Source organism: Rhinoderma darwinii, chromosome 4 (genome assembly GCF_050947455.1).
Source record: "Rhinoderma darwinii isolate aRhiDar2 chromosome 4, aRhiDar2.hap1, whole genome shotgun sequence".
NCBI lineage: Eukaryota > Metazoa > Chordata > Amphibia > Anura > Rhinodermatidae > Rhinoderma > Rhinoderma darwinii.
Genome location: NC_134690.1, coordinates 220,759,297 through 220,771,509, shown reverse-complemented (window position 1 = coordinate 220,771,509; position 12,213 = coordinate 220,759,297). Strand labels below are relative to the sequence as shown.

The window sequence follows — 12,213 nt, the reverse complement described above, 5'->3', positions numbered from 1 at the left end:
CCATATAGCACTCTCTAAAACCATGTTTGATTCAACAATGAGATGTTTAAACAAGAGGTGAAGGGACATCTGACCACCCAAGTGCTTTCAAAATGTAAATCGTATTTAAATTGCTGCACTCTAGGTATTCAGATCCGGGAGTCTGATTTTTCTATTTATTTTATTTTTCTTTCCTTTGCTTAGACCTTGGATGGTTTCATCTTTGTGGTAGCACCTGATGGGAAAATCATGTATATCTCTGAGACTGCTTCAGTTCATCTGGGCTTATCACAGGTAAGTGATTGTGAGTGACTATTTGTGCTTGTACCATTACTCACACTTGCAGGTGTTAATGAGTGTATTGTATCATCAAACAAGTATTGATAGATTAGGAGTAGCCATGCATTGTGTCAATATTCTCAGATTTGGTGGGAATGCAGTTAAGGGCCTTTATCACCTGCCGGTGCAGCAAGCGGCGATCAACGAGACATCGTTTGCTCCTGCCACTCAGAGTTATGTATGGGGACGGTCATTACTCCGATCTCTCGCCCCCGAAATGTATTATCATGTCGGCAGCGCGTCTCCCTGTTTACACAGGGAGATGTGATGCCGACAATGATATTTCACTTTTTTTAAAACGATACGACCAGCAGATGATCGAGTGTTTGCTTGTTCATCTGCTGATCGCTGCCCTGTTTACGCAGTGCAATTATCAGGAATGAGCGTTCTATGAACACTCGTCTGCCCGATAATCGCCCAGTGTAAAAGGGCCTTTACATTTACAATTGAATTTGTCTGCGTTGCTACCCTTCTGTGTCTGATTTCCCTTAGAATAAAGATAGTATTACACGGCCCGACGTAGGCCGTGTAAACGACAATCGATTAATGAGACAGCTCATTGTTTGGCGCTCGTTTGCGCCTTTCACAAGGAGCTATGTATGGGGATGAGCGCTTGTTACTCCGATCGCTTGTGCCCATACAGTTCTATCATGTCGGCAGCGCGTCTCCCTGGGAAATGATACAATCAGCCAATGAATGAGCGTTTGCTCGTTCATCGGCTGATCATTGCCCTGTTTACACAGGGCAATGATCGGGAATGAGCGTTCTGTGACAGGGCCTTAACTGCATAGGATGCCTTTTACGTAATTCGTTGTAGCATTAAAAGGGTTGTGCATCTTTTTTTCCGTAATTTATTTATAGAATAGGAAATTTTATACAGATTTATAATATACATGAATTTAAAATTCTGCTCACATACCTTCCTTATATCAGTGCAGTTGCCGCTGTCTAAAAAAAAAAAATGGTATAGCCCACAGTAATTAGTCCATAATAATACACCCATAGGATAACTGAATGGACTATAGATGGCATCAGTGATGTGACCCACCACCCACACATTACATTACACCTGGCATTCATGTAACAATGTCCTGTATCTAATAGGTTAATAGTATTTTACTGAGGGGTATAAAGTATTTCTACCTTCAGCAACATCTCATCATCATGTCTGTCATTATCTGTGAGGAGCAGCTCTAATATCCTTCTCCCTGTATCCTGTGTGTGTGTTGTGTTTTTTAACTGTTAACTTTATTAACATGACAACATCACCCAGAGACAGGCAGCCATTTTTATAAATCATCTAGAGACAGTGAATACAGGAAAAGTGAAGTAGTTGTTTATCATTATTCCACCATTCCACCATTAGCCCATGGATGTGTCCTCTATGTGGCCCCAACACCTGTAGGTCATGTAACCCTGTTGCTAACTGAATGCTAGAGGTCACATGATGTGTGTAGAGGGGGAGGTCACATGACGGACGCCACATTTTGTCATATTCAGTTACCCTGTGGATGCATTACACAGGACTAAACTGTGGAACATACCATTGTACTGTGACAGGGGCCTAATGTACTACAAGGAATGTGTGTGAGCAGAATTTCTTATACATGTATAATAGAAAACGGAATGATTTCCTATTCTACAAATAAATAAATAAAAATACATAAAAACTGGACAACCCCCTTAAAATATAGCCTTTTCACAAATTTATTGTACATGTATTTTGCGTTTTCTTAATTTGTATTAGTAACATATTACATTGGTGATGCTGAAATACTCTGTTCCTGTAGGTAGAATTGACTGGAAATAGCATCTATGAATACATTCACCCCGCTGATCATGATGAGATGACTGCAGTGCTTACAGCTCACCAACCTTATCATTCCCACTTTGTCCAGGGTAAATAACCGGCTGTCCTTACTGAGTGTATTAGAGGCTCTGAGCCATGTCATGCAATTAGAGATACTGGCATGGAGCATTAATATTAGTTGACTTGTCTTTCAGAATATGAAATTGAGCGTTCTTTCTTCCTGCGGATGAAGTGTGTGCTGGCAAAGAGGAATGCAGGTCTAACATGTGGGGGGTATAAGGTAGGTAGCATTTAAAAGCAGATAATCTGAAAATGTCATTCTTGAAAATGACTAGGAGTGTGTGAACAAGTAGTTACAAGAGTCTATTATGTACAAACTTATATTCTCTAAGCAGTTTTACCTAATATTACCTGTTTTTGAGGTGTAGACATCAGGATTTGATCTTAAAATCGTAAAACCCAGTTTTTGTAAATGTTGCCCTATGTAGTCAGCAGTTTTAAGTCAAATACGACAGATATGAATGTAAGTAATATTTCACATGGGAAGAAAAATTAGGTTCTCGTTTTTGTGTCTTACAGGTCATCCATTGCAGTGGATATCTCAAGATCAGGCAGTATAGCCTGGACATGTCTCCATTTGACGGCTGTTACCAAAATGTAGGCTTGGTGGCGGTTGGTCATTCCCTCCCTCCCAGTGCAGTCACTGAGATCAAACTCCATAGCAATATGTTCATGTTCAGAGCCAGTCTTGATATGAAGCTTATATTTCTAGATTCCAGGTAGGTTTAGATATGTTTTATAGATAATTACTTGTTACTACTAATTCCTCAGATAGAAGCTTATATCAAGTAGGTTTATGTATATTATTGTTGTATAGAGGTCTCCATATTCCATAGTTTTCATCTCAACATAAACTGGCAGCATCAATGTAAAGGATTTGAATCTAGGAAGTAGGATGCATTGATAAATAAAACTAGAGAAGTAGCTTTGGGATGTTCTTCTCATTATGTGTTTGCTCTTCTTTAGAGTTGCAGAGTTAACTGGATATGAACCTCAAGATCTTATTGAAAAGACGTTGTATCATCACGTACACGGATGTGACACATTCCATCTTCGCTGCGCACATCACTTATGTAAGGATTTTGCTTATTTATATGTTCTTTACATTTTCTAAATTTTTGGGGAAAATTTTCAATATAGTAAAAAAAATAATCCAGTAATTAGTAGAGGAATTGAGTAAGTCCCGTTCATGGTAAAGTTTTTCCCCTCCTCAGACACCATAAATGACAGATGGGCAAGTGTTCCACCTCGAGGATCCTCATCTATTGAGAAAACAGGGGTTCCCTAATCGCCATTTTTTAAGGTTGGGCATGTGCGTGGCTCTCTCCATTGAAGAAGTGTATGGATGCTACAGAACCCGCAAAGCAATGTCTACTTTGGGAAAATGGTCTTATATGGTCTTCTATATATTTACATTTGGGTTTAATGAGACAAAAAAATAAGCATTATTTGAGATAGTAGTTCACGGCCATTCATGTCCTTTCTATCACAATAGTATTAAAGTCGAAAAGTCATAAAATCTGAGTAAAAAAAAAATCTGTCAAATACAAGAGTATCTTCTTATAATCAAAAGTGCACACATTTCTTAAAGGTAATGAATCACACAAATAAAACATTTTTAAAGCTGAACTTTTTTGCTATTTTTTTTTTTTTATTTTTTTTTTACATTTTTGGTATATATTTTTTACTTTGACTATAGAAAATATGAAAAAGTTGTTCTACATTTTTCATGTTTCCCACTGTTGGCCAGCAGAGGGAGATAATAATGAAAAGTACTGAAGACAAGCAACCTGTAAATCGGTTCCTGTAAATTTAGCCTGGCCCTTCTCCCTGCTGATGATCTCACACCTCCCCTCTCCTCCCCTTTTGGCTGGGTGCAAAAGAAGGGAGAAGTTGTTTTCTTGGAATATCACTGTGCATCACCATTTTGTTGTTATCTGCAGAGTGTTACAAAGTAGAGTAGCCTGGTTCAGCACTTTCTTGATTGCACCGATGCCCACCCCAGCCGGATTTAGTGGACTGAGGATCTATGTAGCCGCAGTTCACCTTCTCCCTAGATCACCATACCAGCAGTAGCATGATCTTCACTATGGAGGTCGGGCCCAGGGGCTTTAATTGCCATGGGCCAGTGCATCATCGACAGCATCAACGGACCCAGGACAGGCAGCGATTTGCCGGCCCCAGGAGAATTAGCAACCTTACGTGAACGTTTCTATACTGCCTGATTCTAGTATAAAAAGTGTTCACGGGCTGTGCTGGTATGTCACAAACTGAGCTTCTGATCCTGCCACCATCGCCACCACACACATGTATTGCCAGAAGCCGCGGCTAGAAATGAATTTCACAGCTTCCATAGCAGTAATGGCTCCTTACTCCCCCTACTACTGCTGGTACACTGTGACCTGCACATGCCATTGAGTATGGGCAGTTCACAGCTGATATGGCTCCAGTATAGGGGATAGGGTCGCCTGTCGTATCTACTTTCCTATGTCCTGGGTGTGCCGTACAGCATCTGTGTATGTATTGTGCAGTGACACACTACACAGAAGCAATTACACATTGCGACCACCTGTGTTACAAATATTTATTAGTAAAAAACAAAACACCATGTATCTTAAAACTACTTTTGAATACATTATTTTATAAAACCAAAATTAATAATAATTAAAAAAATAATGACACATTTCCTTTAAATCGCAACTTTCAATGTCAATGATTACTTCTTAAATGATAGGTAAAAGAATGTTAATGTCCTATAGAGTAACTAAATACATTTAGATGAAATAAAATATTTATATGTTTAATATTTAGTTCAAGCAAGCACAATGCACAATGTTCATTGCACACTTAATATTGTAATATTTACTGTCCATAGATGGCATGATTCCTTGTCTTAATCGGACTATCGGGAAATAAAGACCGTAGGAAATGGCCATTAATAATAATGAGAATATGTTGGAAAATCTCCATGTGATGAACACAATGGTATTCACGGCACATTTGCCCCAGCAGGATCTCTGAGCTCTCGTTGTCTGAACACACAGAGAGTCTGAGGACTGACAGATGTGTCACTGTCTGTCAGTGTTGTAGGGTAGACTGTGAAGAGACAGGCCGGCTCTAAACTGTTAATTGATGATGTGTTATTTTATTACAATTGTCGCACCGGCAGTTACGTTTTACAAAATTGTCAGTACAAATATCTGCAAAGAAGGATGAACATACTGAGAAAATAGAAAACACTACAATAGTGCTTACCATATTTTTGGCCATGTATTAAGCAAATGTTAGTAATTCCTTTATGTGATTGTCCCCAGTATCAGAATAGTGACCGGTCTGGATGCACACTCACAATCGGTCGCATGAATATACACACGTCATCTTTAATTTGCATTCATAGTCTTGTCACTACACTTTGCTTTAGTGAGATTTCATGAGCGTAATTGTCAGTCAGCCGTGTCTGCTTTGTATGGCTTTTCTTGGGTTGTTGAGTCCCTTGCACACTTTGGTTCACTCCCCCATTGTGTCCAACATTGTTTATTTGATTAGATGGATTTAAATGCCTTTTGTCCCATGATTCTCTGTGTACAAAGCGACTAAAGGGGAAAGTCGTGTTAAAGTACAGCCTTCTTTTCGTTTGTTATTGTTGTATATGCTGGACAGCCAGGGTCTTAGTTCTGTATAGTAGTTTTATACGTATATATTATATAAACTATTGCATATCAGGTTCACATGTACAATAATATATACAGTAATCATTTTGCTAATTCAGGATTTTCTTTTTGTGAATATAGTTTATGCAAAGATCCTATATGACTTTTACAGTGGCCCACATGTCAATACGTGTTTTGACTTGTGCTTTGAAATATAATAAATTTGGTAATGTTATATTGTAAATCTAAAAGTAAAAATGGTCCACGTGATTGTTTTTGCAGTCAAATTTTGTTCTTAACACCTATGCAATTTTTAGAAATTAATTTGGTAATAATTTTCATTCTAAAAAGAGATGACCAGCATACTATAAAGTAAGCTGAATTTAGCATTGGATATGCCTATGCTGTGCATAGATTTGGTAGAATTCAGTCCCTGAGATTTGATCTCCCCCACACTACAGTGACAGAACTGTTTGTTTACAAGGCATGTGTACATAGAACTCTGTGACTATTGTGCAGACCTGGTCTACAGAAAATATATTAGAAAATACAAGTTCATCCAGTGCTTAGCTCACAGAGGTGCACAATAAAAAAAAAAAACACAAAAAAATATATACATATCCACAATGCCGATGGAACCCATTCCATGAGACAATGAGGCACCCAACCCTGACGGCAGGGAATCAAGGTCTCAACCGAGATACCGCACACATCATTTCAGTGAAAAGCTCAACTAAGTCACATGAGCGAATGACACTTGCAGAACAATAGCAACTCCATCGCAGACAGTTCATTTTGACCGCTTGGAGGAACTTTACTTTTTGTGAATAAAGAGCTAGGGGTGTCTGTTATCTTTAGCAGGCTAGTCTGCAATAATTGGCATGTTGGCATGTCTGTCATTTAAGGCAGCCCACAACGTCAGCCATGGCACTGTTACCAGCAGTGGACAACAGCAAAGGAAACAGCAGAAGAGCATGGAGTTGGTGACTGTGCTAGACTTATAAGCCCTGTGGCTGCTATTTAATATTTTCACTGCGGCTGGTGTTTAATATGTGCATTGTGGCTGCTGTTTTTATATGGCCTCTATGCTGGCTTTCATCTTTCAAGAGTGATGCACAAATCCTTCTGCCTTCTCAACCAGCATATAGATTCACCCCTGTTGTTCTGTTTATAGTATTGATACTATTCTAGAGAGAACCCCTTTAATTCATTCTCCCATTAAATTAAGTATATGAAAGGAGACATATAGCAGAATTTAGGCTGGGATTATGATACATTGTATACAGTAACTAACATATATAAAACCTAAATAATTGCACTCGTTTCTTCACGGATAATGTTTCATAATAAAAAAAACCCTATATGTGATAATACATTTGAAATATAATCTGATGTACATAGATTTCTTTATTGGCTGAGTTATCCATGCTACAGGATCTCTATTCTTATGACCACGTGTTAACACTTCCTGTCTTTGCTTTGAGGTTGTTCAGCAGTTGTGTGTATATGTGTGCACTTAGATTGGATCTACCGTGTCGCTTGTCACGGCTGTGCAAAGTTTAACTTCTTGAACTCTCAGCCAACCACTTTAAAGGGAACCTGTCACCAGCATTTCACCTATTAAACCAGCAATACCTGGTGGAAATGGGTGAAATTTTTTTTTTATATAACCTATAATTGTCTTCTTAGTCGGCTCTGTACCTTTAGTATTCCGTTTTTTTTAGTGTTCCTGCGCCGTATGCTAATGAGCATAAAAGAGTTATATCTCCGTTTGAAAAGAGTAATATCTTCGTTCCTCAAGCCTTTCCGAGTTAACCCCGCCTCCTTTCTTTTGAGTGACAGCTTAATTTTGATTGAGAGCATTCTGGGTGGGCCCTTTTATCGGCGGTGGGCGGACATAAGAAGAGGAACGAACGAACGAACGAACGAACTAACTAACTAACGAGACTGCCGTATTATTGCCATAAAAGGTGAAAAATCTTTGCAGACCGTTATTTGCGGTCGGAGAAGGAGTTTAGGAGAGTGGATAACGGCAAATTAACTTTTGACAGCAGCGGCCAACAAGGGATGAGTAGAGTTCAATAGGTGAAATGCTGGTGACAGGTTCCCTTTAAATGCAGTGAAATAAAGGATAAAACCCAGAGTTTTCATAATAATAATAATTTATAAAATTACATATCAACAAAGTATTTATTTATGTTTCTCTTTGCAGTGCTGGTAAAAGGTCAAGTCACCACTAAGTACTATCGGTTCCTGGCGAAACATGGCGGTTGGGTGTGGGTGCAGAGCTATGCTACAATTGTGCACAACAGCCGATCCTCCAGGCCCCACTGCATTGTCAGTGTGAATTATGTCCTCACGTAAGTAAACCTGGGAGTCTTAGTTTTTCACCATGGCTGATAAACAGTGTTTTTGTTTGCTAATGTTCTGCTGTTTTTGGCTGACATTACTGAGGGAAAAATGTCTTTGTTGCTTCTTCATGGTTCACACGTTAAATGTATTGGGATATTTATATAGCACTTAAATGGGACATCTGGTTTTCTTCAGTACAGAACAGTCTGAGTGTCTTAATTTCAACCAGATTGGCCAATAAATCCATAAAAATAAAAGTGATGGAATATATTTTTAATCCATTGCTTATTTATTGCAAGAGACTGTAGTTAGATGCCATTGATGTGCACTTTAAAAGAAATCTGGCTCATAAGAGAATAGCAGCACTTTGAGTAGGATGATTTTCCATGGGAATACAGTATCTGTACTGTAACAAGAGTTCTCTACAAGGCATATGAACCCTATCTCTGACCGACTGTTGTGAGAGCTTACAGAGTATTGAGACACAAGTATAATTCTGCTCTATGTCTGTATGTGAGAAGTGATATGAAGGTGAGTGTGAAAAAGACAATAGTCAGTGAAGATTGTGAGGAGGTTGAAACTTTGTAAGTGGAATTACAAAGGGATATAAACACTGAAAAAATATATTTTTGGTGTAATCTATAGACCCCCTAATATAACTGAAGATATGGAAGGTCAGTTATATAAACAGATGGAGCAGGCTGCACAGGGGGGTACTGTCGTGATAAAAGAAGATTTTTTTAACCTAGATATTAATTTGGGTCATGGTTCTGCTACAACTGCGAAGGGGAGACATTTCCTCAACCTGTTCCAGGAAAATTTTATGGGCCAGTTTGTGGAAGACCCGACTAGAGGTGAAGCTCTGTTGGATCTGGTCATTTCTAATAATGTTGGGAATGTCAATGTTTGTGAAAACCTTGGTAACAGTAATCACAATATAGTTACATTTTACTTTTAGTTTAAAAAACAAACACAGGCTGGGAAGGCAAAAACATGTTATTTTAAGAAAGCCAGCCAGCACGGATTTACTAAGGACAGAAGTTGTCAAAGCCTAGACAGCGGGGCCGCTAGACGCCTAATGGGTAAATTAAGGTATATAGGTTTATAAAGTATAGTTTGTAATTGGATTGAAAATTGGACCGTATCCAGAGAGTTGTGGTCAGTTGTGGTCAATGATTCCTACTCTGAATGGTTCCCGGTTATAAGTGGTGTACCCCATGATTCAGTGATGAGACCACTTTTATTCAACTTATTTATTAATGATATAGAGGATGGGATTAAAAGCACTGTTTCTACTCTTGCAGATGACACCAAGCTATGTAATATTATTCATTCTATTGAAGATGTTTATAAATTACAAGCCGATTCGGATGCACTGAGTGTTTGGGCATCCACTTGGCAAATGAGGTTTAATGTAGATAAATGTAAAGTTATGCATCTGGGTACCAACAATCTGCATGCATCATATGTCTTAGGGGGAGCTACACTGGGGGAGACACTTGTTGAGAAGGATCTGGGTGTACTTGTAGATCATAAACTAAATAACAGTATGCAATGTCAATCATCTGCTTCTAAGATATTGTCGTGTATTAAAAGAGGCATGGACTCGCGGGACAGGGATGTAATATTACCACTTTACAAAGCATTAGTGAGGCCTCATCTAGAATATGCAGCTCAGTTCTGGGCTCCAGTTCATAGAAAGGATGCCCTGGAGTTGGAAAAAATACAAAGAATAGCAACTAAACTAATAAGGGGCATGGAGAATCTAAGTTATGAGGAAAGATTAAAAGAATTAAACCTATTTAGCCTTGAAAAGAGACGACTAATGGGGGACATTAACTTACATAAATATATGAATGGCCCATACTAGAAATATAGTGAAAACCTGTTCCATGTAAAATCCCCTCAAAAGACAAGGGGGCCCTCCCTCCATCATATAAATTCTATATCAATGTGTAGAATTCTTGTTTAAAAATATATCCAGTCGGATTTAGGCTATGTTCACACGGGGTATTTTGCAGAAGGAATATCTGCCTCAAAATTCCGTTTGGAAGTTTGAGGCAGATATTCCTTGATTTTCGCGCCATTTTTCGCACGCGCCCATTGAGCGCCGCGGGCATAAAACAGTGCGAAATACGCTTTCTCTGCCTCCCATTGAAGTCAATGGGAGGTCAGAGGCGGAAGCGCCCGAAGATAGGGCATGTCGCTTCTTTTTCACACGAGGCAGTTTTACTGCTCGCGGGAAAAAGACGCCGACGCCTCCCATTGAAATCAATGGGAGGCATTTTCGGGCCGTTTTTGCCGAGCTTTGCGACCCGGTTTCCGCGTCAAAAAACTCGGCAAAATACCCCGTGTGAACATAGCCTAAACCTTCCTCTGGATAAATCGGTGTAAAACAAAGTTCTATAATTTCTCCCATGCCTTCCCTTTCTCCCATCCCTTGGTTAAACTTGATGGTCTTTTTTTGACTGTACTAACTATGTAACTATATTTGTAGCTAATTTTATAATATAAAATCAGTTCCTTATACAAATAAGGATTTCTATATATGATGTTAGTAGAAAGCTTGTTTTATTCAATCTGTAATGTTAAAAGTAACAAAATAAAATGCAAATATGCAGTTTGAACACATCACACCATAAGAATATAGTGACAATATACCTAATCTCAGTATTTAAAGTAGGTCTACATGTTTTGTGCTGATAGAAATGAACTTCTTAACCCATTGGCGCATAATCACACACATGCACGGCACAGAATGCAGTCATTAGCGCATTCCGCCATGCATAAACGTGAAGGAGATTGCTGCAGGAGCCCGGCTGTGACTGTGCCTGCACGATCGCCGCTGGGCTCCTGCTGCAAAGCCTAGGTTTGGAGAAACCTCAAATCCCGACTATTTAACATTAAATGCCGCGGTCAATAGCGACCACGACATTTAAGCTGTTTGACAAAGGGAGGGAGCTCCGTCTGTTAACGATCGCTGACTGCTGATGGTTTGCTATGGCAGCCGGGGGGCCTAACCAAGGCCTCCAGGCCTGCCCTGGCTGTATGCCTATTAGACCGCACCAGAGGCATGGCCTAATAGATTGTTTTACACTGACCGGCAATAATGCTTTGGTATACAAAGTATACCAAAGCATTATATAAGCGAAAGTCCCCTAGTGGGACTAACAAAAAAAATGTAAAACAGTTGAAAAAAAGATTACTGTAAAAATTTTAATAAAACCACTTTTTTCCATAAAAAGTGGTTTTATTTACTAGAAGTGCAAAGAAACACAAAACACCCACATATATGGTATCGCCGCAATTGTAACGACCCCAGTAATAAAGTTAACTCATTCATTAAACTGCCGGATGAACCCGGTACAAAAAAACACACAAAAACAACGGGAAAAATTTGTTTTTTTTCATTTCCCCACCAAAAAAATTAATAAAAGTTAATCAATAAGTTCCATGTACCCTAAAATGATACCAATGGAAACTACATCTCATCCTGCAAAAAACAAGTCATCATATGACGACATCAACATATAAAATAAAAAGTTACGTCTCTTGAAAAGCAGCATTGAAAAAACAAATAATTTTTGTTTAAAAGTGTTTTAATTGTGCAAAAGTAGTAAAACATAAAAAAACTATACATATTTGGTATCGCTGTAATTGTACTGATCCATAGAATAAAGTTAACATGTTATTTACAGTGCATAGTAAACAGCATAAATTTAAAACGCAAAAAAACATGCTGGAATAGCTGTTTTTTTTCAATTCCTTCCCTGAAAAAATGAATTAAAGATAAGCGATATAACATATACACCCTAAAATTATGTAATTGAAAAATAGAACTTGTCCTGCAAAAAACAAGCCCTCATATGGCTATATCAACAGAAAAATAAAAAAGTTATGACTTTTGGAAAGCGGGGAGGAAAAAAATGAAAAATAATGCTTGGCCGAAATAGACCTGGTCTTTAAGGGGTTAATATATCTTTGTAGTAGTCGTAGTTCCAATTTAGTTTTGCAGAATGTCAA

At 38.5% G+C, this 12,213-nt stretch overlaps 1 protein-coding gene across 1 annotated transcript in view; it reads left to right on the top strand.

Moving 5' to 3' along the window:
* SIM1 (SIM bHLH transcription factor 1) overlaps positions 1–12,213 on the top strand; it is an 87,283-nt gene that overhangs the window by 37,437 nt on the left and 37,633 nt on the right. Inside the window, exons 4-9 of the mRNA XM_075864205.1 lie at positions 184–273; positions 2,109–2,217; positions 2,323–2,408; positions 2,708–2,907; positions 3,155–3,261; positions 8,051–8,198. Of these exons, the coding sequence (XP_075720320.1) occupies positions 184–273; positions 2,109–2,217; positions 2,323–2,408; positions 2,708–2,907; positions 3,155–3,261; positions 8,051–8,198 (740 nt within the window). The remainder of the gene's footprint in view (positions 1–183; positions 274–2,108; positions 2,218–2,322; positions 2,409–2,707; positions 2,908–3,154; positions 3,262–8,050; positions 8,199–12,213) is intronic.